The 25,797-nt window shown below is 45.0% G+C and overlaps 2 protein-coding genes across 23 annotated transcripts in view; both read right to left on the minus strand.

The window, feature by feature from the left end:
- The window catches only part of LOC103721089 (protein FAR1-RELATED SEQUENCE 5-like), a 52,667-nt gene extending 27,969 nt beyond the window's left edge, over positions 1-24,698 (minus strand). Inside the window, exon 1 of the mRNA XM_088703698.2 lies at positions 24,628-24,698. The gene's annotated coding sequence lies outside the window, so the exon portion shown is untranslated. The remainder of the gene's footprint in view (positions 1-24,627) is intronic.
- LOC103696765 (protein FAR1-RELATED SEQUENCE 5-like) lies at positions 15,174-24,767 on the minus strand. 22 transcript variants are annotated; one of them, XM_089924593.1, is made up of 9 exons: positions 24,628-24,767; positions 21,681-21,911; positions 19,231-19,295; positions 18,695-18,787; positions 16,276-18,600; positions 16,039-16,190; positions 15,736-15,948; positions 15,595-15,658; positions 15,174-15,517 (listed from the first exon to the last, which is right to left on the minus strand). In XM_089924593.1, the coding sequence occupies exons 5-9, from the start codon at positions 18,596-18,598 to the stop codon at positions 15,510-15,512; spliced, it is 2,760 nt and encodes a 919-aa protein (XP_089780719.1). In that variant the 5' UTR covers positions 18,599-18,600; positions 18,695-18,787; positions 19,231-19,295; positions 21,681-21,911; positions 24,628-24,767; the 3' UTR covers positions 15,174-15,509. The 22 variants fall into 22 exon arrangements, with proteins under 22 accessions (XP_089780719.1, XP_089780709.1, XP_089780730.1 ...); XM_089924583.1 differs by having other exon boundaries at positions 16,039-16,193; XM_089924604.1 differs by having other exon boundaries at positions 16,276-18,573; positions 19,437-21,911.
- Between the last annotated feature and the right edge of the window lie 1,030 nt (positions 24,768-25,797).

Below are 25,797 nucleotides of genomic sequence, written 5' to 3' on the forward strand. Positions count from 1 at the left end.
AGAGAGGCTTTCAGGAATCAGAGAGAGATTTTTTTATTTTATATATATCTCTATCGGATCTGATAGGGTTTAAAAAGAAATGAAGAGGCGTAATTTAAAAGACACGTCGTTTTACCAAGGAGGTGTTTTAGTTTTACCAAGGAGGTGTTTTAAAAGACGTGACGTTTTATTAAGATAAAACAAAACAATTCAAAAAATAAAACGGCAAAAGAAACCTGGCTCAAGCCCACACCCGCGGGGGGGGGGGGGGGGGGAGGGTCCCCCTGCGCGTGATAATCGCAACGCGCCCGGTTAAACGTTTCCGGATCGGATTCGCCAATTTTGGCTTGGACCTCCATTGGGCTCATGCGCGCGTGGGCTACTTTCTTTCTTTGCTTCACCAAGTTAAAAGGTTGAATACTATATAAAGATCTTTTGAGTTTTATTCCTTTCCAATGTGGGACTAAAAGAAAGTACACTAGACAAAAAGACAAAAGACAAAGAAGGGCAGACTCGAAATTTTGAAATATTCCAACAATATCTGAAGCAAATTTGGTTTCCAATACCAAGACATGGTGGGTAGACACTGGGGCTACTCGACACATATGTTCTGATAAGAACATATTCACCTCCTATGAAACAGTTAGTGGTGAAAAACTATTTATGGGTAATTCTACCACTTCAAAAGTTGAAGGCAAGGGCAAGATTATATTGAAAATGACTTCGGAAAAAGAACTTACTCTAAACGAAGTGCTGCACGTGCCTGATATTAGAAAGAACCTCGTGTCTGGGTCATTGTTGAGCAAAAATGGCTTTAAGTTGGTTTTTGAGTCTGACAAATTTGTACTCACTAAAGGTGGAATTTATTTAGGCAAAGGGTACGTGAGCGAAGGGCTCTTTAAGATGAATGTAATGACTATTGTACCATCTATTAATAATAAGAATTTATCTTCTGCTTATATTATTGAGTCCTCAAATGTGTGGCATGGTAGATTAGGACATGTTAACTTTGATACTATGCGTAGATTGGTAAGTTTAGATTTATTGCCTAAATTTGATATTGATACTAGTAATAAATGTGAGACTTGTATGGAATCAAAACTAACAAGATCCTCTTTTCATTCAATTGAAAGAAGTACTGAACCTTTAGAATTGATACATACTGACATATGTGATTTGAAAAATGTTCAAACTAGAGGAGGAAAAAAATATTTTATTACTTTTATTGATGATTGCACAAGGTACTGCTATGTGTATTTACTTAGAAGCAAAGATGAGGCATTAGATATGTTTGTCCAATATAAGGATGAAGTTGAAAATCAACTTATCAAAAGAATTAAGGCAATTAGAAGTGATAGAGGTGGTGGATATGATGCACCGCTTAATAAGTTCTGTCAAGAACATGGCATTTTTCACCAAACTACTGCGCCTTATTCACCTCAGCAAAACGGTGTTGCTGAAAGAAAGAATAGAACTTTAAAAGAGATAATGAATGCTATGTTGATAAGTTCAGGATTACCTCAGAATTTGTGGGGGGAAGCTTTGCTTTCTGCAAATTACATACTCAATAAGTTACCCCATAAGAAAACAAACAAAATCCCTTATGAAGCATGGAAAGGTAGAAGACCTTCCTACAAATATTTAAAAGTGTGGGGGTGTTTGGCTAAGGTATTGGTTCCTACTCCCAAAAAGAGCAAAATAGGACCTAAAACCATTGATTGCATATTTATTGGATGTGCAAATAATAGTAGTGCTTATAGATTTCTTGTGCATAAATCTAATATTTCAGAAATACATGTCAATACAAATATTGAATCTAGAAATGCATCATTTTTTGAGAATATTTTTTCATGCAAAAATACAAGTGATACAAGTTCTCATAAAAGAACTTATGATGTTGCAACTAGTGATATGGATCATGAGTCTATTGAAAAAGAAAGAGGCAATGAAATTAGACGCAGTAAGAGGGCAAAGACTGCAAAGTCATTTGGTTCCGATTTTCTAACATATTTATTAGAAAATGAGCCTCAAAGCTTCAAAGAAGCAATGTCCACTCCTGAAGCACCTTTTTGGAAAGAAGCTGTTAATAGTGAAATTGAATCCATTATGCAAAATCACACCTGGGAATTGGTAGATCTTCCACCTGGAAGTAAACTTTTGGGTAGTGTTACGGGGGAACTTAGCCACCATGCCCCACGTGACCGGCACGCGCGCCCAGGAAGACTACGGCTGCCCCTTGATCCAGCAATCCGACCTCGGGTCGGATATCTTCGGCTCCGCAGCCCGACCCCGGGTCGGCTGCCCCTTGATCCAGCAATCCGACCTCGGGTCGGATATCTTCGGCTCCGCAGCCCGACCCCGAGTCGGGTGCCCCTTGATCCAGCAATCCGACCTCGGATCGGATATCTTCGGCTCCGCAGCCCGACCCCGAGTCGGGTGCCCCTTGATCCAGCAATCCGACCCCAAGTCGGCAATCTCTTGACAACAACAGACTGTTCCCCTGAGGCACGCCGCGGCCCCCTGCTCCATTACTCCCTGCAACGGCCGTATCTGGCGCTGCCCCACGATCCCCTGTAATAGCCGTACAAAGCGGAGCTCCACTACGCCCTGCCATGGCCGTACCCGGCGCTGCCCCACGACGCCCTGTAACGACCATGTCAGTGGCAACCCCATCGTGCCACACGATGACCAATCCCCAGAAAAACCCCCCAGCCTGATATATATGCGGCGGGGGGGGGAAGGGGAGGGTAAGCAAGATTTTTCAGAGTATTATCTTACCTGCTACCTCTCCTTCTCCTTCACCTTCGATCTCCCCTGACTTGATCGTCGGAGGGCCCCCACTACCCTGGTGGTGGTGCGAGGCTTGCTTGCAGGTCTCCCGGCGGAAGGCGGAGCGCAACCGAAGTGATTCCAAGGGAACCCCGTTCACACCGCTGTGCCAATCGTTCTCGGTTTGGACCCCCAGCAACAGTTGGCGCTAGAGGAAGGGCCCGGATCTCAGAGCGATCGTAATGGCACGGCGAGGTGGTCGTGGAGCTTCCAATGCTCCCGGTCGCGGGGCCTCTCGCGCCTCTGGCCGGGAGGCCGCTGCATCTCCAACACACTCTCAGCAACACTCCACCGCCCCACCGCCCATTCAGACGGTCGAAGCCGCCCAGTTCGACCAGCTAACCCAGCAGGTTCGCACCCTCGCGGAGGCGGTGCAGAATCTGCAGGGTGCGATGTCCCGGGCGCCGCAGCGGGCTCAGGAGCTGCCGCTGCCTGAGCGTTCGCCTGTCCTCCTCAACCCGCGCTCCTTCCTCTCCCATGGGGAGGAGCGCCGGCGTGAGGAGGATTCTCGAGCACGCTTCATTCTGCCGGGACCTTCCCACCGGAGCTGCGCGGGGTACGAGAGGCGGGCCCGGGCGCGTTCCCAGACCCCCCAGTCCTCGAGGAACCCGCGCTCCAGTCGGTCCCCCTCTCGCCGCTCCTTGTCTCCCACCCACCGGTCGCGCTCCCTGGACCGGCGGGTGGACGATCTCCACCGACAACTCCAGGTCCTGAAGGGCCATTCCAAAGATCCCTTCGCCGACTTAGAGATCTCCTCCCAGCCGGCGCTTGCCTCGAGGATCCTGCGGACCCCGAATCCGCCGGGGTTCAAAATGCCGGCGATCGAGCCCTATGACGGGGCGGCGGACCCGCGGGATCACGTCGAGAGTTTCAGGACCCTTATGCTCCTCCACGGAGCATCAGATCCCCTTCTCTGCAAGGCTTTCCCGGCAACCCTCCGTGGCCCGGCGAGGGCGTGGTTCGCCGGGCTGGAGGCTGACTCAATCCGGTCCTTCGACCAGTTCACCCGCCTCTTCATCACTCATTTCGCCGTCAGTAGCCGGCGGCGACTGGTCTCCGACTCCCTCTTTGATGTCCGGCAAAACGAGGGAGAAAGCCTGCGGGATTATCTTACCCGCTTCAACAGGGCTACGCTGGAGGTCCGGAACCTGAGTCAGGAGGTAGCTCTTTCAGCCCTGAAGCGTGGCTTCCGGAAGGGCAGACTCACCTTCTCCCTGGACAAACGCCTGCCGCGGAGCTTCCCAGAGCTGTTGTCCCGGGCGAACCAGTATGCGGACGCCGAGGAGGCGGCCGCCCACCGGAGCAAGGAGGCCGTCGAGATCCCTCCAAAGCTTGGGAAGAAAAGGCGGAAAGAGGCACGCCAGAGGAGGAGCCCGACGCCCCAGCGTCGGCGCAGAAGCCCGTCGCCGGCGAAGAACCACGGCGCCCCACGCCCTCGTTCTCCGCCCCGACGTTTCAACCGGTACACCCCTCTCCTGACTCCCCGGGCCCAGATCCTTATGGAGATCAAGGGGCGGGAGGACCTCCCGGCCCCGAGACAGATGCGGAGGATCCCTGGGAAGAGGCCCTCCCGGGCATACTGTGAGTACCACCGAGACCACGGCCACGACACGGAGGACTGCTTCCAGCTTCGGGACGAGATCGAGGCTCTCATCCGCCGGGGGCGTCTCGGTCGATATGTGAGCGACCGACGTCCCCCCGCAGACCCGCGTCCGGCCGACCCGGCCCCTCCGGAGCCTCGGGAGCAGAATCGACCCGTTGCGGGCGTGATCCACACTATCACTGGGGGCTGCCCCCGGCCCGTGAGGAACGCAGGGGGCTCGACGGAAGCGTCAGGGGCGGAGTCGGCCGAGGGTGTGGTCGAAGTTCCCCTCGAGGAAGGCCGCCCGGACCGGGCGGTTCGGGTCGGCGCCAATCTCGACCCGGGAGCTCGGGCCCGGTTGGTGGAATTCCTCCGAGCCAATGCCGATGTATTTGCCTGGTCGGCGGCCGATGTACCTGGGATCGACCCGGAGGTCATTTCTCACGCCCTCAACGTCGACCCGACCCACCGGCCAGTGAAACAGAAGAAGAGACACTGTGCCCCGGATCGGATCCGGGTGGTCGACCAGGAGGTAGACAAGCTCTTGGAGGCAGGATTCATAAGGGAGGTGAGTTACCCCGAGTGGCTGGCAAATGTCGTACTTGTCCGGAAGGCGAGCGGAAAGTGGAGGATGTGCGTCGACTATACCGACCTGAACAAGGCGTGCCCTAAGGATAGCTTTCCGCTTCCGCAGATAGACCAACTGGTCGACGCGACTTCCGGATATCAGCTGCTGTCTTTCATGGACGCCTTCTCCGGTTACAACCAGATAATGAGGGCCCCACAGGACGAGGAGAAAACTGCCTTTATAACAGACCGGGGGCTGTACTGCTACAAGGTAATGCCCTTCGGTCTGAAGAATGCTGGCGCCACTTACCAGCACCTCGTCAACAAAATCTTCAAAGAGCAAATCGGCCGGAACATGGAGGTGTACGTGGACGATATGCTGGTGAAGAGCCGCCAGGCAGACCAGCACATCGTGGATCTGGAGGAGACTTTCACCACCTTACGGAAGTTTCGCATGAAGCTGAACCCAGCGAAGTGCGCCTTTGGCGCTTCGGCCGGGAGGTTCCTTGGTTTCATTGTCAACCAGCGGGGTATCGAAGCCAACCCGGACAAAATCAAGGCCATCCAAGGTATGTCCCCTCCGACCAAAGTAAAGGAAGTTCAGGAGCTCGCTGGAAGGGTCGCCGCGCTCGGACGATTTGTGGCAAAATCGGCCGAACGCTGCCAACCATTCTTCAAGGTGTTAAAACGCCCGAAAGACTTCCTCTGGACGGCCGAATGTCAAGCAGCATTCGACCAGCTCAAGGAATACCTGGCGTCTCCTCCCCTACTGTCCAAGCCGCAAGAAGGGGAGATGCTCTACCTCTATCTGGCGGTCTCCCCAACCGCGGTCAGTGCGGTGCTGGTTCGGGAAGAGGCAAAGCTCCAGAAGCCTGTGTACTACATCAGCCGGGTCCTACGGGACGCCGAGACGCGGTATACGAAGGCTGAAAAGATCGCCTTCGCGCTGCTGACCGCGACCAGGAGGCTCCGCCCCTATTTTTAGGCCCATTCTGTCACCCTCTTAACTGATCAACCACTACGACAGATCCTCAGCAACCCCGAGAATGCGGGACGGCTGGCGAAGTGGGCAGTAGAACTCGGTGAGTTCGACATCCGCTACCAGCCTCGACCCGCTATCAAGGCCCAGGTGCTCGCGGACTTCCTCGCTGAGTGCACGGTGCAGGAGGCGGAACCTAGTCCACCGGAAACGCCCAGCCTCGACCTCCCGACCTGGACGCTTCACATCGATGGGTCGTCGAACCCCGAGGGTGGAGGGGCCGGGCTGGTCCTTACCAGTCCTGATGGAGTGATAGCCGAGTATGCCTTGAGGTTTGGATTTCCAGTGACCAACAACGAGGCGGAGTACGAGGCCCTAGTCACGGGACTCAAACTCGCCGGAGAGCTCGGCATCCGGCGTTTGAAGGTCTTCACCGACTCCCAGCTGGTGGTCGGGCAGGTCCGTGGGGAGTTCGAGGCCCGGAGCCCGACCATGCAGAACTACGTCCGGAAGGTGCAAGCACTCATTCCCGACCTCGGCAGTGTCGACATCCAGCAGGTCCCCAGAAGCGAAAATGCCAGGGCCGACAGGTTGTCCCGCTTGGTGGGTGCAGAGGCGCACAACTTGTCGAGGGCAATCTACCTGGAGACCCTGGATGCCCCGAGCATCGGCGAGGCTGGAGCGGTGATGGCGATTGATCCGGAGCTGTCTTGGATGGACCCGCTCGTCGCCTACCTCGCCGAAGGGATCCTCCCTGAAGACGAAGATCGAGCTCGGCGACTTGTCAGGAAGTCCGCCCACTACGTACTCTATGAAGGGAGGCTGTATCGGACCTCGTTTACCGCCCCCTCTTAAGGTGCCTCCGCCCCTCGGAGGCGGCCTACGTCCTCGGCGAAGTCCATGAGGGCGTCTGCGGATCGCACTCGGGGGCTAGGTCCTTGGCGCACAAGATCATGAGGCAAGGCTATTATTGGCCTATCTTGTTGGAGGACTCAAAGGATCACGTACGGAAATGCGACGCCTGCCAGCGCCACGCCAACGTCCGGAGAGTCCCTTCTGTCCCCTTGGCACCAATCACCGCACCCTGGCCCTTCGCACAGTGGGGAATGGATATCCTCGGACCATTCCCCGTCGCTTCCGCCCAGCGGAAATTCTTGATTATTGCAATCGACTAGTTCACCAAGTGGGTGGAGGCAGAGCCGCTGGCCACTATCACGGAGGCGCAAGTCCGGAAGTTCGTGAAGGAAAACATCATTGTCCGATTTGGGGTACCCCGGGTCCTCATCTCGGATAATGGTCGACAGTTCGACAACAAGCATTTCCGTGACTTCTGCGAGGAGTTCGGGATCGAGCATCGGTTCACATCTGTGTCGCATCCCCAAACCAACGGTGAGGCCGAGGTGACAAACCGGACAATCCTCCAAGGAATTAAGGCGCGAATCGGTCGGACGGGGCAAGCTTGGGTCGAAGAACTCGAGAACGTCCTTTCGGCGTATCGGACCACGCACCGGAGAGGAGGTCCACGATCCATGGCAACCTGAACAGCTCCGGCTTGGCAGGCTCCACCGCACCTGCACTTGTATTTATAGCCAAACTGTGGCCCCCCGGTCGTTCCGATGCGGGTGGCTCCAATAAATGCGGGCGCATCGAATCCGGAGCCGTTCCGGCTCTCGAGGCGTATCCTCCCACGACCTCCTAAGCGTCGTTCTCCTTAATTGCATTCTTCATGCAGGACACTCCGGGCGGCGTGTATCCCACGGCCCACGTATCTCCGCACGCGCCCAGGCCGCATCCGCCTCGAAGAACGCGCGTATTGCGGCCGCTTAACTGGCACTCCTCGCAAACAGCAACTGGCCGATCCGATTTCCCAGGTAACGCCTCAATTAGCATTTAATAGCCTTCTGGTGTTCCCCAGGCGACGCTTCGAGAGGAGGAGAAATACGATCGCAGCTGGCCACGGAGAAACCCCGTCGAGCGGCAAGTGATAGGCGCGCGACCAACGAGTGAAATTCCCCGAGGCTCGGCCCTCGGATGCCAGGCTAACCCGATGATCATCCCGGGAATAGACTAGCCTGAAGCCCCGACCGGTCGCCTCGGCTTGCGCCAGCCTTGGCCGACCAACGAGCGGAATTCCCCGAGGCTCAGCCCTCGGATGCCAGGCTAACCCGATGATCATCCCGGGAGCAGACTAGCCTGAAGCCCCGACCGGTCGCCTCGGCTTGCGCCAGCCTTGGCCGACCAACGAGCGGAATTCCCCGAGGCTCAGCCCTCGGATGCCAGGCTAACCCGATGATCATCCCGGGAGCAGACTAGCCTGAAGCCCCGACCGGTCGCCTCGGCTTGCGCCAGCCTTGGCCGACCAACGAGCAGAATTTTCCGAGGCTCGGCCCTCAGATGCCAGGCTAACCCGATGATCATCCCGGGAGCAGACTAGCCTGAAGCCCCGACCGGTCGCCTCGGCTTGCGCCAACCTTGGCCGACCAACGAGCGGAATTCTCCGAGGCTCAGCCCTCGGATGCCAGGCTAACCCGATGATCATCTCGGGAGCAGACTAGCCTGAAGCCCCGACCGGTCGTCTCGGCTTGCGCCAGCCTTGGCCGACCAACGAGCGGAATTCTCCGAGGCTCAGTCCTCGGATGCCAGGCTAACCCGATGATCATCCCGGGAGCAGACTAGCCTGAAGCCCCGACCGGTCGCCTCGGCTTGCGCCAGCCTTGGCCGACCAACGAGCGGAATTCCCCGAGGCTCGGCCCTCGGATGCCAGGCTAACCCGATGATCATCCCGGGAGCAGACTAGCCTGAAGCCTCGACCGGTCGCCTCGGCTTGCGCCAGCCTTTGCCGACCAACGAGCGGAATTTTCCGAGGCTCGGCCCTTGGATGCCAGGCTAACCCGATGATCATCCCGGGAGCAGACTAGCCTGAAGCCCCGACCGGTCGCCTCGGCTTGCGCCAGCCTTGGCCGACCAACGAGCGGAATTCCCCGAGGCTCAGTCCTCGGATGCCAGGCTAACCCGATGATCATCCCGGGAGCAGACTAGCCTGAAGCCCCGACCGGTCGCCTCGGCTTGCGCCAGCCTTGGCCGACCAATGAGCGGAATTTCCTGAGGCCTAACCCTCGGATGCCTGGCCTAGCGCCGGAAGAATTTCCTGAGGCCTAACCCTCGGATGCCTGGCCTAGCGCCGGAAGAATTTTCTGAGGCCTAACCCTCGGATGCCTGGCCTAGCGCCGGAAGAATTTCCTGAGGCCTAACCCTCGGATGCCTGGCCTAGCGCCGGAGGAACTTCAAGAGTCAGGAGTCGGCGAGACGCTACCAAGAGTTAAAAAGAGGAGCGAACGAACAGTCCGACAGCAACGGTAGCAGCACAAGGGAGAAACTCGAGGATGCCTGTGGAGAGAAAGGCGGACGGGGAGGGCCCCCGGTTAAATAGGCGGAAAGGCGGGTGACGCCTCGGTGACGCCAGAGGACGCCTGGCTGCCGAAGGATCGTTCGTGCCCCAAAGGCGAATTGACGCCATTAAGGAAGGATGTCCGCCGAAATCCGCAGACTGCCAGATCAGCGACAACCGCCATACGCCATAAAGAAGGCGGGGAGCTCGGAGCGCGCGCGCCTTTCCGAGGGATGGCGGCAATCTCGAAGCATCACTCCCTTCACCCGTTCCCCTCCTGGTTCCAGGCTCGGAAGTGGGGGGCTACTGTTACGGGGGAACTTAGCCACCATGCCCCACGTGACCGGCACGCGCGCCCAGGAAGACTACGGCTGCCCCTTGATCCAGCAATCTGACCTCGGGTCGGATATCTTCGGCTCCGCAGCCCGACCCCGGGTCGGCTGCCCCTTGATCCAGCAATCCGACCCCAAGTCGGCAATCTCTTGACAACAACAGACTGTTCCCCTGAGGCACGCCGCGGCCCCCTGCTCCACTACTCCCTGCAACGGCCGTATCCGGCGCTGCCCCACGATCCCCTGTAATAGCCGTACAAAGCGGAGCTCCACTACGCCCTGCCATGGCCGTACCCGGCGCTGCCCCACGACGCCCTGTAACGACCATGTCAATGGCAACCCCATCGTGCCACACGATGACCAATCCCCAGAAAAACCCCCCAGCTTGATATATATGCGGCGGGGGGGAAGGGGAGGGTAAGCAAGATTTTCCAGAGTATTATCTTACCTGCTACCTCTCCTTCTCCTTCTCCTTCGATCTCCCCTGACTTGATCGTCGGAGGGCCCCCACTACCCTGGTGGTGGTGCGAGGCTTGCTTGCAGGTCTCCCGGCGGAAGGCGGAGCGCAACCGAAGTAATTCCAAGGGAACCCCGTTCACACCGCTGTGCCAATTGTTCTCGGTTTGGACCCCCAGCAGCAGGTAGTAAATGGATTTTCAAGAGAAAAATGAAAGCTGATGGATCAATTGATAAATACAAGGCTAGGCTTGTGGCAAAGGGTTACAAGCAAAAGGAAGGTATTGATTATTTCGATACCTACTCGCCTGTTACGAGAATAACATCCATTCGTATGCTAATTGCTATTGCAGCATTGTATAACCTTGAAATACATCAAATGGATGTTAAAACAGCTTTCCTAAATGGTGATTTAAATAAGGAGATTTATATGGAACAACCTGAAGGTACCATTGTTCCAGGACAAGAAAAGAAAGTGTGCAAACTTGTTAAATCCCTGTATGGATTAAAACAAGCACCTAAGCAATGGCATGAGAAATTTGACAAACACATGATCACAAATGGATTTAAAATCAATGAATGTGATAAATGTGTTTATGTCAAAAATGATAGCCAAGCCTATGTCATTGTTTGCCTCTATGTGGATGATATGATCATTCTGGGTAGTAATAATGAAATCATTAAAACTACCAAGAGAATGCTATCAAGTAAGTTTGACATGAAGGATTTAGGTGTTGCAGATGTTATATTAAGAATTAAGATTTCTAAAACATCTGATGGACTTATATTATCTCAATCTCACTACATTGAGAAAATACTTGAAAAGTTCAATAAAGAAGATAACAATGTAGCTAGAACACCTGTTGACATAAACCTTCATTTAGCCAAAAATACTGGAGAGTGCATTTCTCAAGTGGAATACTCTCGTATAATTGGTAGTCTAATGTATGTCATGAATTGCACTAGACCCGATATAGCATACTCAGTTAGCAAATTGAGTAGATATACGAGTAATCCTGGAGTTGATCATTGGAAGGCAATTATTAGAGTGCTTAGATATTTGAGATACACTCTAAACTTTGGTTTGCACTATACAAGATATCCAGCTGTACTTGAGGGATACAGTGATGCAAACTGGATATCTGATACCAAAGATACAAAATCCACAAGTGGTTATGTATTTACACTTGGTTGTGGTGCTGTGTCTTGGAAATCCTCTAAGCAAACATGTATTATAAGATCCACAATGGAATCTGAATTTATTGCTTTAGATAAAGCAGGAGAAGAAGCAGAGTGGCTTCGACATTTTCTAGAGGATATTCCAATATGGCCAAAACCTGTGCCAGTAATATGTATACATTGTGATAGCCAATCAGCAATAGGAAGGGCACAGAGTAATATGTATAATGGTAAATCTCGACATATCTGTCGAAGACATAATACCATAAGACAATTGCTCTCAAATGGAATTATATCGATAGACTATATAAAGTCTAAAGAGAATCTTGCGGATCCGCTTACTAAAGGTATAACTAGAGAGCAAGTAAATTGCACATCGAGGGGAATGGGATTAAAGCCTATAATTAAAGAGTCATCATAATGGCAACCCAACCTAGTTGACTGGAGATCCCAAGATCTATGTTCAAAGGGACAACCGAATTATGTGTGGCTTAACATAAGCACTAGGGAGACAAAATCTCCAACCTATTCCTAAGATTAACTAGTGCTGCCTGCAGCGTTTATAATTAAGGGTAAGTTTCGCTTTTAATGAACTCTTATATCTTGAAAATCTAAGTGGGATATAGCAGGATATTCCTAATAAGAGTCACCTATATGAGTGTGAAGGGGCCGCTTCTATAAGAATTTTTATAAGGCTGAATTCTCTAGAGCACTCATGAATACCAGGAGTTGTTCAGGGCCAAAATGAACACAATCATGAGAACTAACTGTGTTAGAAAAGAGACTGTGTGAAGTCTATTTGATTCGATTTACGTAATCAGCTGAATAGTTCAAGACATCTTGTTCACTATTTAGCCAGTAAATCCGATAGCCTTTCACTAGAGAAGGTTCAAGGCCAAAAGCTACCTATCTCGATGCAGAATCTTTTCGCAATGTACTTTCTTAAGTGTCTGCATTAATATTTACATGCATTCAGCCAATTTTCTATTCATGTGGGGGATTGTTAGACTATAATAGGTGAATGAGAAAATAGGCTGCAAAATGACCCACTTGAAAAGTGCTTCTTAGAAGAGGTATGTCTTTTCAAAAGAGTTGCATCTTTTCATTGCATCTTTGTATGATGCATCTTTTCATTTAAAAGACATGACTATGAGCATGAAAGACATAACTATTCATAGGGATGTGTCTATTCATTTGAATAGAAAAGACATGTCTCTTCACTTGGTGTCTATTCTGAAAAGTCACCATGAACTCTATAAATAGAGCCTTCCTCCAACCATTCTAAACACCGAATTTTTCCAATTCATCTAGTTCTCTCATTCTAGAGTTCTTAGAGAGCATAAGTGAGTTCATTCAAAGAGAGTACAAAAACTCAGTTTTTGGTTCGCCGTACAAACAAATTGGTGTGCTCCTTTTGTTTGTGAAGATCATTGTATCCTGGGAGACAGACGCTCACGAGATCCAAAGCACCTGTGTGGAGGGCGAAATCTGTCTTAAGGACATAGTGTCAAACACTAGCCTTGATCTAACATAGTTGATTCTTCATTTGAGGTCAGATTTATTTATTCATATATTTATTATTCAATTTATTTTATAAATTCACAATACATGCAAACAACAATAAGTTTATGAAATATGGTCATTTGATGGTAGCATGGCATTTCTTTCTCGTAATTAAGAAATTTGTTGAATAGATGAATGAAGAGTGGATCATCCATTAAGCAGTTTGTGTTATAATAATAGAAAAATCAAAATTGGAATCTTTGTTAAATAGATGCGATCGATCAAATCAGTCAATACTTTACTAATAGCGACTGTTTGGTCCCGCTTACCAAAAATCAGGTGCTCCCCTTTTTGGATTGGATTGGAGAAAAGGGCCTGACATGTTAAAATGCCTAAAAAGAGGGGGAGGAGGAATTTACTTGCAAAGGCTGTAGGGGGATACTAGAACAAAACTTGACAACATAGTAGGATTGATTGGAAATCTATGAACAGCAATAAGATTCCCTAAGGATATGAAGCCAGGAAATAAGGAGGATACTTGTGGATGCTAGCTTTGTAGGGTTTATGTTGAGATGTGCGTGTGGTAGCCTGGAACAAGTTTTTCTATGTTATAAGAATTATGATATCAGTTATAAGGACGCTACCATGTGCATGTATGAACATGTTTCAGGATTGGCATGTTGATTTGATGCACCGCAACCTGCAAAGGATGGAGAAACCAATCGGACATAAGAGCCAATTTGGGATGTCTATGGGAGACAATTCGTAACAAATGGAGCACATATGAAGGTCCGAGAAGTGGAGGAAAACTTAAAGAAAGCAGTGAAAATATTTAATGACAAATTTTGAGTTGGAACAGATGGTATTAAGTAGGAATTGATAGAAGAATGGTTCATGATCGGAATTAATGAAAATCTTAGGATAGAAATTGTGCTTAAGTTACATCTAGCTCCAGACTGTATAATGATAAGCATACTACCGGTGAAACTTCTGCTTATTCAAAATGCTTGTTATCAAGTTTTCTATGTGAATATGGACAGTGGATGTTATGCTATATTTTGCTGATATGTTGTAGAGTAATTGATACTTTTCGTTTCTGGCAATTTTGATTCATTTTTAACGAAATCGGACTGGTTTATGACAAGATATAAGCCATGTGTAGATTTTTTTTCTTTTTTTCTGTTGAGAAAGCAAAGAACATATGAGGTCTGACAGACCACTACACATTCATGGTAGAAAGCAAAAAGGTGCAAAATAAACATAACAGAACCCAGGGAACAAGAGGAACAAGAAATCATGAGAAGCCAGAATCCCTATAGCAAAACAAATGACACACAAACAGCACCAGAAACGGCCTTACAAACTCCTGGAAAAAGTCGCAACTATTAAACATACTAAAACACAACCAGAGAGTTTTTAAAGTACTAACAACAGCAGAATAAGCATCTAAACGGCATAAGCAAGAGGTTTTCTCAAAGTACCCAGGACATCAATAGGGGGCAGTCGCAGCTCCAATGCAAACATCCAAAAAAGCCTTCACCACAATAAGAACCCGATACATACAAAATAGCTCGGTTCAACAATAACTACCAACCTTGTCATGAAAACCTTCGCCAATTAAGAAGCGGCATCTTCAGGTGATTTAAACTGAACACCAGCCACACTCCTAAACTTCATAAAGAACATAGCACTTGAGCCGCCTCTTGGAACCTCAGCTGAAAACACGCTCTGCAGGAACTTTTAGGTGAAGAGGAACCCAACAACAGCAACTTCCAAGTCATTTCCCCTGCAGCAACCTATTTTGGAAACACTACAATCAAGTCATTCTACTGATTTCTTCCCAGCTTCTCCACTATCAGGTGCTGCATGGGTAGCCTTTCTTATTTTTTCTGTAATACCAACTCAATGAAAGACCATATTAGAAAAACCATTTCTTCATCTGTACTAGAGCCAGTTTGGAAAATCCAGCACCATTGGGCTAGATTTGCTGTTAGATCATGGATTACACGATCTATTTAGGTAAGGCCCATATCAACCCGATCTCTGTCCAGGTCAAATCCTGCGGGAGAAAAAAAAAAAAGACCTCCATATGTCTCTTTTGTTCATCATGCAATCCAACAAGCCAATATATGGGATACAGGCCAAGCCTAGGACAGACCTTTAAAAAAAAAAAGGCCCAGGCAGGCCTAACAGTGGCAATTCCCCTAGGAAATCCAGCCTAAATGCCTAATTCTGCTGGATTTCCCAAACAGTCCCTGAGCTGTTCAGAATTTCTATTGGCAGCTTTTCCATATTAAGGATGGAGTAACCAACAACAAGCATGGTATCCCTCAAAACAAAGTACTAACAATCGAAAGAATGCTAATGATACGAAAAAAATTGGGCCAAAATTTATGCGACATTTTGCATTCTATGGGCAACTAAACACAACTTTTTCTGCTTCAGAAATGAAGCAACTATAATTACTTCAGACATAAAATTTTGTCTATTGACAGAAATAGCTAAGACATTGACAATACAAACAAATTTATGTTCAGAAAATATGTAACACAAAAAGAGAACCTTAGATGAGAAAACACTCTACATGAGATTATATGGCTGTGGTACTTCCATGAACAGTGCTCCCCAAAAAAGCAGAAAGTCAATACAGAGTTCCCATTAATAAGCAATTCAGATCCAAGTGGAATCATTGATGCCTTGTGAATGAAGTCCCAGTCAGTTACCTGACAGTTAATGGTATTATGTTAGTTCATATTGGAACATTTGAGGTCAATATAAATAAGTAATGCTGTTTTTCTACCTTTGTTTATATCAAAGTTAAGCTTGCGGGACGATGGCTGATGTTGACCCGGAAGAGCAGAATGCTGCACCAAAATAAAAGGATACCTTAACTAAAACAAGAAAAAAGAACAAAACATTCTATTTGTCGAATAACTCATACCATTGGTTCATCAAGATGATGTGGGGACAGGGAAACATTTGGAACACTACGAGGTTGAACCATCCAACTAACAAAATTGTTGGATTGTCCCTGCATGATTGGCATAGGAACACCAACAGAGCCCCTAGGAGTGCACCATGCTATGCTAGGATTTCTTACTGCTTGGGTTGCCATTGTATGGTCAAATATACCTTGTGAGGGTGTAAATGATTCCTGTAGCAGATTAACACTCAGTAAGTGAACTAGAGAGGTTATCAACATGATTCGCTATGAAATTCGATAATATAAGTAAGTGGACAAAACCTGAGCAGGCATGACCACCTCTTGAGTAAAAGATGTGCATCCTGAGGGTTGCATTTGAATTGGCGTACAGCATGATGTTGTACCATCCGGAGGATAGGAAGGAACATTTGAGGACTCATTAACCATAGTTTGACCCAATACATCAGCTTGTCCTACTTTCCAATGAAAATTGAAATGCATGAAAAAAAATAAATTATGGACAATATTGCTTGGATTTTTTTTATTAGCAGTACATACTTGTCTTCGTCTTATTCTGTGATTGCTGGTTCTGGGTAATGATGTCAACTGAACTGGAAGTGGGTTGAATTTTCTTGTTCCTTTTCTGCTCAAGTCCTCCCTTAGGGCGCCCTTTGCAGCCTCGTCTTTTCTTACTTCCTTCTAATGCATTCCGCTGCATATCATCAACGACAGTCACATCTTCCTCATCTGTCTGTCTACTCAATGGAGCAATACGCAACACATTTTCTACTTCTGACATCAGTTTATCGAGTTCGTTTTCAAATATTTGTAAGGCGTCCTCAGAAACTGCACTTTTTACTCCTATAGTAATTGCCTTGTGGCAAACCCGGGTATATTGCAGTGTCAGAGGTTCTTGACCATCAGTGTCAGCAATTGATCGATGTCTATCAGACATGGCCTCAACATTCGCATATTTTGTCCACCTCTTTAGTATATACCGAGTTGGGAGGCTAAGAATGCTCCTAAGGAGAAGAATCTTTAATGCATGCATGCATAAGATGCCAGCAGTCTCAAACTTTTTGCAGCTACAAGTGACCATGAAATTGGATGAGTTATATTCAACAATCCCATAACTGTGTTTTTCAGGAAGGGAAACTTTATAAACATCTACTGTCCCGTCAAAGCCAACTTGTTCACAAAGACAAGAAAGCTGACTCTTGATCTCATCCTCAAATTCATTATATACCAGCCTTGTATATGATTCTGCTGCTTCATTCAACATGGGCATATCAACCAGCAAAACTGGTTTAGTTTGCCTTGATTTGTAATCTTCATAGAGTTCCTTCTCATGAAACCGAACCAGTGACTTTTGATACTGCTCTAAAAATTTGGAAAGTGGCAGCTTCCTGTTGAAATGCTTTTTAAAGTGATTCTTCATGCTCTCACTCCATTTCACTGTTGTCATGGAAGCACAAAAAGAATTTTTGTGGTAAACCAGAGCCCATTTCTCTCGTATTGCATATAAATCTTCCAACCATGCATTTCCTTCAAGGCCATACTTATTAACCAAATCAACCCATCGAGTATGAAAATCCTCTTCGGAGCCACCTTCATAGATGCAATTTTTGAAACCCTTCTGAAAATCTGGCTCGCTGCTATATGCATGGGAAATATGTATCGCTGAATTTTGCAATATATGCCACAAACAAAGACGGTGACATGTCTCAGGTAATGTCAAACTTATTGCCCTTGACAATGCAGGGAAATGATCTGTAAAGATTGTCTTTGGTTGTCGTCCAGACATTGCTACCATAAAGGTTTTAAATAACCAAACAAATGATTCCGTTGTTTCATCCAATAACAAAGCAGCACCAAATACCACAATTTGCTTATGATGGTTTATGCCAATGAATGGTGCAAATGGTATCTCAACCTTGTTCGTCCTATAAGTTGTGTCAAATAAGACCACATCACCAAAGTAGGAGAAATCAAGTATAGAGCGTGCATCTGCCCAAAAGAAGTTGGTCACTTGTTCTCTATCATCAAGTTGTATGGCATAAAAAAAGGAAGGATCCTCTAACTGCTTGGCTTTCAAAAATTCTAAAAGAACCTGAGCATCTCCCTTTTCAAGTTCTCTCATCCTGTTGGTGTGCAGATAGCTGCTTTGATCCTTCAGCAGAAACCCAACAGTTTCAGCGTCACGAGCCTCTTCCACCAGAAATTCCAAAGCTTGAGCAGGATTATCTGCATCATTACCCATTTCTGCAACATTTGGCATTCCATCACGCTGAGCCAACAATAACTTCCTATGAGACCTTAACAAGTGTGCTTTATGCGGACGTAGGAGTGGATGGTTGTGTTCATAGATGATTTTACTCACAACCCATACATTATCACGACTCACTTTATACTCAATACGAGCCATGCAATTTGTTCTCACAGCTTCACGTGGTTTCTTCGTCATATGTGTACTATGCTCCTGACGAGAGCCTTCATTGCTGCACAAGAAAACTCTATTCCGTACGGTCCCATCTTTTCTTCGGCCAAGATGACCCTTCCGGACACTAAAACCCTTCCGATGAGCATATCTATTATAAAATAAATATGCTTGATCTTCTGAATGAAATACCATACCAACTTCCGGCTCCAACTGTGAGTTGCCATTGGCCTTTGATTTATCAATATTATTGGTATATTTCACAACTGCAGAACCAGAGTCACCTTCCTTTGAAGCTTGGGATATCTTCTGCACAACATTCTCTCCAGTAGAAGGCCCCTGTGACATATTATCCATCTCTGCATCGTCTTTTTCTTTATCACTTAAAGAATCTTCAACAGTTTCCACAGATTCATTATCTGAAGAAGAACCAGATGAGTCCATTCCTGAGAAGTAAGCAAATAAGCAAACAAAGTGTTCCAAGCAGGCAACAAAAGAAGGTTGAGTTGGAACCACGTATTTGTTTTGGGAATTTCTCACTTGAGTCACATGCAGTGCTGATGCATGACTGTATCAGTTTAAGATGAATTGGTAACCAATGAAAAACTGGATCCAAAAGATAAATCACCACACCTTATTGAAATTAAATCATCAATTAGAATCAGCAATACAGTAGAAACTGACATGCAACTCCAACAATTATAACATTCTACTCAGATAATGCGCAAGCAAATGAAAGCTACTGATTTCGGTGGTTTGAATAAGATAATTGCATCGCATTTCCAAATCCAATTGCTTACAAGAAAACTGATTAAACTATTACTGCGGTGCTTTCTTTTACTTATAACCACCATATATTTGAAGAAAGAACATTGAAATCTCGTCTTTTGCAAGCTAAGCAAAAGATTGGACAGAAAATTCCAGTTCAGTATGCCCCCAACTCCACAACTATAATTTCATACGAAGTAAACAAGTACAAGCATCTTCTCCCAAAATCTTTGAAAAATTCCGAAAATTGCAAGCTACTGGATAATCAATTTTCCAACAAACAGTATAAGAGACATAGAATAGCTGACCTTGTCTCCAGCTTAGAAGATGAAAATAAAGGATGGACAATCCAAAGCTCTGTATAATGCGATGACTGTTCAAAAAAATATATATATAAGAACATCGAAACAGATGCTGATTATTTTTTAAAAAAAACTACTTAAAACCCATGAAAAAAAGGGGGCTTTCTGAAATGGGGTTGAAGAATTCAGAACTTCCACAACCAAAATCGAACCTTTCAGAGAAGAATCACAGGAAGTGACGTTAATCTTCGATTTAAGGATTAAAAACAGAAAACTTGATACCCCGAGATTCAATTGGTCCCTAAAGTGAAGAAAATGATCCAAAAAGTCGGGAAAAAAACGATACCTGGATCAAAATGGAGAGAAGAAGATAGAGATCGGATTTTTTCGATCTCCTAGGGTTCTTAGTCACCGGCGGATTGATGGAGAGTGGATTAGGGTTAGGATTGGGCGGATTCCGACTCCCAGCGAGGAGGAGAGGGGCAAGAACGGAACGAACTCCTACGCGAGATTCCGTATAGAATTCGCGTGGGTGCACTGGCTTCGACCTAGATCCTATCCGGACTCGCGCGTAAATAGTTACATGCGATCTCCTAGATCTGCCGTTCATTTTACCTAGAATTGCGAGGGCCAGCCTGTGAAATGGTCATGATCAATGGCTGATTTTGTTTTTTTTTGGATTTTTTTCTTCCCACTCGAACTCCTGTACAACTTCAGAATCATGGAAGGCTCTCTTAACTTCTCTCGCTCTCAACAGACTTAAGAAAGTAGAGGATTAGTCATGAACCAGTATAGCTTATGCATAATATACTTATTCTCGGAATATTTGGATTAGATGCAACACATGCAACTTAGCAGAAATTGGCAGCCAATTGATCACTGTATCCAATCATAAAATGGGGAATTTCATGCATCATATGCATTTTTAGTTCGAGCCTCGCAAACACAACTTGGATGATAACATGATATAGTTAACTTGGTTATATCGATACCTTATTTGAAATTTATATGGCATTCTAGTTTATTACTATAGGCAAATTTTGTCAATCTTCTATCTATATCAATCCTCGAGTCCCTCTCTTTTATTAGAAGAATAACCGACATAGCCTAAATTTTGGCAAAGACATTTGTGTGGGTGTTTTCATCCATTATACTTGGAATGGATCATACTCATTCAATGGCACCATTGTCTATTGTATTGAATGGAGTAATAATTTCGATACACAAAATAATGATTAGATGTAGAAAAAAAAATATAAATGCCTCTTTTGGAACTATTTAAATATAATATATTTTTCAATTAGATAAAACTTAGATACGATTCTCGCCAAAGGTATTCAAAGATCTCCAATTTGGATCAAAGATTACAAATCAAGATATTGAAGAAGTGATAAGGTAGAAAATATGGAAGAAAGATAGTCGAACTGCAAGCTCGCATGTATTTTGCTCCTCATAATGGAAAATGTGCACAAAATTGAGAAAAATGAAAAAAAAAGATTAGATGAGGATGTGAGCATGTCGGTCTATGAGATTCTTATGTGATCGAATATGTAAATAGGCTACCTGTATCTCTTGTCTAAGGATACTCTGCCTGGAAAAATATTAGAATTACTAGTAAATTTTAAACATATATTAAGAGAAAAATGTAAAATTTAAGTTGATTGTGTATGGAAACTAAGCCTTGCCTTGCCCCTGTTTCTAATCTAGTATATTTTAGGTTGATCATGCTTGATTCATCCTACCAAATTGAGCCCAATCTAAGATGACTTGGTTGACTAGACATAGCCCTATGCTCATTAAAAAAAACATAGACAGAGAACTTTTTTTCTTTTGGATAATTCAACCCATGGGTGAACAACTTGCCCTACGATTACTAAGTTTAGTTTCAACAAATTGTCTCCATAGTCCTCAATGTCATCTCTGATGCATAATCATAGCCATAGCTTGAAACCTTGAAGCACTAGCCATAGCTTGAAACCTTCAATATCGCACTAGCCATAGCTTGAAACCTTGAAGCACTTCGACATAATCGGATATTATGATCTTTTTTTCAAAAAGGCAATATAAATTACAAGGATCTAAGCCTACACGGTTAGTCATTGACCACTGGCCATTGCCTCAAGAGAGATATTACAGTTATTTTCTTATGAGAGATGGTCTGTTCTAGTGCACCAATTTCCATAAAAAAAATGAAGAGAGTTTACTGAAACTCCTTCAGATACCCTAAACCTATGCAACCTACTCTTACCAGAGCAACTTTTACTGACTCTCCCTGGTAATGATATGTACCAGGGAAGATGGTTGTAAATGAGGAAACTGGCTTTGAGCTTTAGGAAAGGATGGATTAGATGGATTAACAGGGAAGAAGCTTCCAGAGCTGTTAGAATGTCCATCATGATGCATGTTCACATAAGGTGGAGGAAGATAAGAAACAGAAGGATTCATTGAAGCAGAACCTAAAGATGTATTTGGCAGTGGATCAATTCCTGGAGGCAATGGCTGTCCATGAAAGTTAGCCATGAGTTCTCAGCAAGAAAACTAATGCTAATTAGATGGTCAGCCACACATAGGACCTGAAAGATAATAATTTAAGAAAAAAACAAAGAAACTTGGTGAAATTCTTTAAAATAGTCCACGTAAGATCCTTGATCTGCCAACAGTCTATTGCTCTATGCTAAAGGTGCAGCCTGAAACACATTAACAAGCATAAATACCAACATTAGTAGCAGAACAATTTAAATTTAGAGGGATTAAGATGAAATGACAGAAACTTCTAAAAGAAAATGATGAACAGCTAAATTGCATCTTTGGAGCATTCAACTATTTGAGAACGTGTAACACGGCACTAGCAACCAATATATCATATATTAAAACTAATTTAACAATTTATATATATGTCCGAGTGCATGCACACCAACCAACCAATCTGTTTCCAATAATGGCTCAATTAGATGTATTTGAAACACTATCAGCCTTAATTTAGTTTCCAGAAAACAGAAAATCTCTATTTAATAAACAGAAATTAGACATATCACTTGTTACATGACTGGCATAACTGCATTTTGGGTTCATTCCATGACTGGCATATATTTTCAGTGCGTATAGGACTAACAGTTTAACACAACTGCGAAGAAAGTTTTGCATCACAAGGACTTACGATAAGTAGGAATCCTGAGAATGAAAATTCCTAGATTCCAAAATGGTTCTTTTCAACTTGAATTGCAGTCAAGTCATGCATATGATGAAGCATATAATTCAAGAATCATAGATCCATACCAAATTCTCAAATCATGAAGAGCAGGAAGTTTTCATGGCCTACTATGACTGATGCTATACTCTTAACAGAAACCATGCTTCAGTAACAATCTTAATTCTATCTGTAACAACCAAAATTTCCCAAAGGAAAAAAAAAAACTGAAACTGCTTTGTTTTGCAGACAATAACTCCCAACTTCGATCTCTTTTATAGAAAACAAATAGAATATTAAGGATAAATGACTGATACAAGAAAAAAAATCAACCCAGTAATTCATAATGCAAGTTGAGTCCAGAACTTTCACTACATTTTTATATATCTTTCTTTTTCAATGGCACAAGATTCCCAATACTTCCTTTTAAGTTTGATTGGAGTTGGATATTTCCCAAATTTGCAAGTTATTGACAAATTGTATAGGCACAAAGTTATTAAGCCTTGATTTTAAAATGGGAAAGGAGAGAACAAATTTTTGGATGAGCTTGGCATGGAGGAGGTTCAACTGAGAAGATGGCATGGTCAAGAATCAAAAGATGAACTAAGGGGACACAATTGAGCAAGTGCAAAAAATTGTGGAGCAGCAACGGACTCGCTCCTCTGAATATAAAAGAAATTATCAATAAGCTTGAAGGAAATCCAGCACTAAACTAGCAGTCCCTCTTCAATAACAATCAAACAACATGAATTCATGCTAAATTAACGCACATTTCAGATAACAATTGATTATAGTGTTGACTATATGTTAATTAACCAAAAATAAAAAAGAAATCTTCCATTTTCTTTCTATGCTTCATCTCTTCCCAAGTTCACGGTAATTTTGGAGGGTTGTGGCCTAGTTGCATCAAATCAAACTATGACAAATAATGCATAACAGACTAGTGCCTGGTCACCAATTGGCCATATAGTTTCCATTGTAGGCCTATATTTACCTTCTCAAGTGTCTGGCACCCATTACTACAAAGCTATAAGCTGATCCTAGACTAATAGCTATCCATAAAATCTAGTCAATCCTTCAAGGGAACCATCTCAACTTAGAGGCATGCTCCATAGCCAAGACCATATTTGATTGACGATAGGCTTGGATGACAATGATGACGATGATCGATCATTGTTTCAAATCTTGAGACAACTACCTCGCAAGGAAATCTTAGATTACAAATATTTGCAATTTATCTCTTAGCAAGTGAAGCTAATAAAACATATTATGATTGCAAAATGGTCTGCTGTGGCCTCTGGTTTGAAAAATTGTGATATAAGTGCAATGCAATAAAGGCCACTGATGGAAAAGGACCAAGAGAAAGAGAATAAGGCAAAGAGGCATAAGTATTGTTGCCCAACAGAATTAGGATCTGAATTAAAATTAACCCATATTAAAAATACTCTAAGATCTTGCCTCCAAAACTATGCAAACAGGACTGATTGAATTAGATGGATTCCACTGAACCATCCAATACACCCGGAATTGCTGAGTCAAAAGTAATAAGGCTCAGAAATGCTCATGTTACCAAGCAGTTCTTGCTACAAAACAATACGTCCGCTAACAAGACACATTAATGCATTAGTTTGCACAAGGCTTATGTATTGTATACTATTGCATATAAAAAATTTCTTTAACCCCTGTTTTAGCTAGAAAATACCACGCACCACATCTCGGGCCCCTTACTCGTTATCGTCCAATAAGCATACTACATAGAGATAACCAGCAATATTTCCCTCTTAGACCAAGCTAGTCACTTGGACTGATACGTTCAAAGCTCACGCAATATGGAGTTTGGAAACCTGGGAGCTCCTTCCCCTGAATGATATCGAAAATGAAAGAATCGGTGCCCAAAATGATAGAGACTTTCTTTCCTTCCTTAGCCTGCAAAAGACCTCCTTCTTTGCCAGGGATAACATTTCAGCAAACAATTCATCGACATCTAACATATGCTGATTTCGAGTTTGTGATGCCAAGAAGAATATGAAACAGGCATCCATGAATAGGCAGTCCCCAGAATAAATTTTCCAACTATAACGAAGGTGAAGATGGCCCTAAGCCTATACCATCGAACATTAAATTAAGAAAGAATCATTCAAATAGAACAAGCATACTGGATGGAAGATTTTCTTTTTTCTTTTAAAAAAAAAGAAGAAAGAATTGTTTCGACTTACTTTGGCGATGGCCGACGGAAAAGGAGGAGAGGAGAAGAGGGAAGAGTTACGGGATGGGAGGGGGGGGGTCGGGATTTGCCCAGCAATTGTACGGTGCTTCGCTTCTCCTGCCGTGCCGACCAAGGGCTTGGGCGCTTGGGGTTCTTCTATTCGGGACGGACCGAGTGGCGTCACCCCCGGTGATAGCGATGCAAAAAGAAAAGCAGCTTGGACGGCGAGGGCGGGATAGAAGACCGACTCGATCGAGCCCGAGGTACCGAGCCCGGGAGATGGCTCCGGCTAGGCTGGCCTTGTCGCCTGCTCTGGTTTTTGCTGTTAGACGGCGCGGGAGATGCACGTGGGAAAACGGGTGCTTGTAGTATCCACGTGTGGCGGGATCTCATCGGACCGTATTGGCTGAGCGCAACTCATTTAGGGCCGGGATTAGATGGATTTTCTACCGGTTTGATGGATTCGGCTCCCACGCAAACTGTGCGAGAAAAAAAATAAAATAATATATATATATATATATATACATATTCTTTTAAATATCAAAATTATATAAATATTTTTTAATATTAATATATATATATATATATATATATATTTATAAAGTATTTATTTTGCTATTTTATTTTTTATCCTTATTTTTCATATATATTCATCCCATCTAATATCATTACAAAATTAATAATTTTAAATTAAAATAATTAAATTATTTTTAATGGATAAATATAAAAAAAATATTTCATGATAAAAAATAAAAAACTAATTTCAAAATTTTATTTTATTTTTAATTAAAAATAAATATGATTTCTTTTAATGATGTTAAAAAAAATGATATTTGTAAAAAAAATATTTTATAAAAATATAAAGATAAATATAAATTTTAAAAAATATTTATATATATTTGAATTTTTAGAAGAATGTTTATGAAAAAAAATCCGAAATAAAAAGATCGGGTTTTTTTATTTAACTAAACGATAGTGACTCATCTGGTCCCACCTCTCACCTCCTCGAACCCCTACTCTCGGAGGCCCTCCCCAAGCGGAGAATGGAAACCGTCGCGACCGCCTTCGCCTCCCACTTCTAAGCTCTCCTTCTTTTTCTTCTTCTCTTGTGGCCTCCTCTTCTCCTCTGATTCCCTATGGCAAGAGGCGGCGCCGCCGTCTCCAGCCACCACCCGACTCA

Source organism: Phoenix dactylifera, chromosome 1 (assembly GCF_051530095.1).
Source record: "Phoenix dactylifera cultivar Ajwa chromosome 1, Ajwa_hap1_PhDact_Kaust_v1.1, whole genome shotgun sequence".
NCBI lineage: Eukaryota > Viridiplantae > Streptophyta > Magnoliopsida > Arecales > Arecaceae > Phoenix > Phoenix dactylifera.

What these genes read in the sequence shown, in the direction of transcription:
- LOC103696765 (XM_089924567.1), bottom strand. An exon ending in TCTTCTAAGCTGGAGACAAG is followed by an intron (nt 18,788 to 19,230) that starts GTCAGCTATTCT and finishes AATTTCAATAAG; the next exon opens with GTGTGGTGATTTATCTTTTG. An exon ending in AGGTGGTCATGCCTGCTCAG is followed by an intron (nt 15,949 to 16,038) that starts GTTTTGTCCACT and finishes AATCTGCTACAG; the next exon opens with GAATCATTTACACCCTCACA.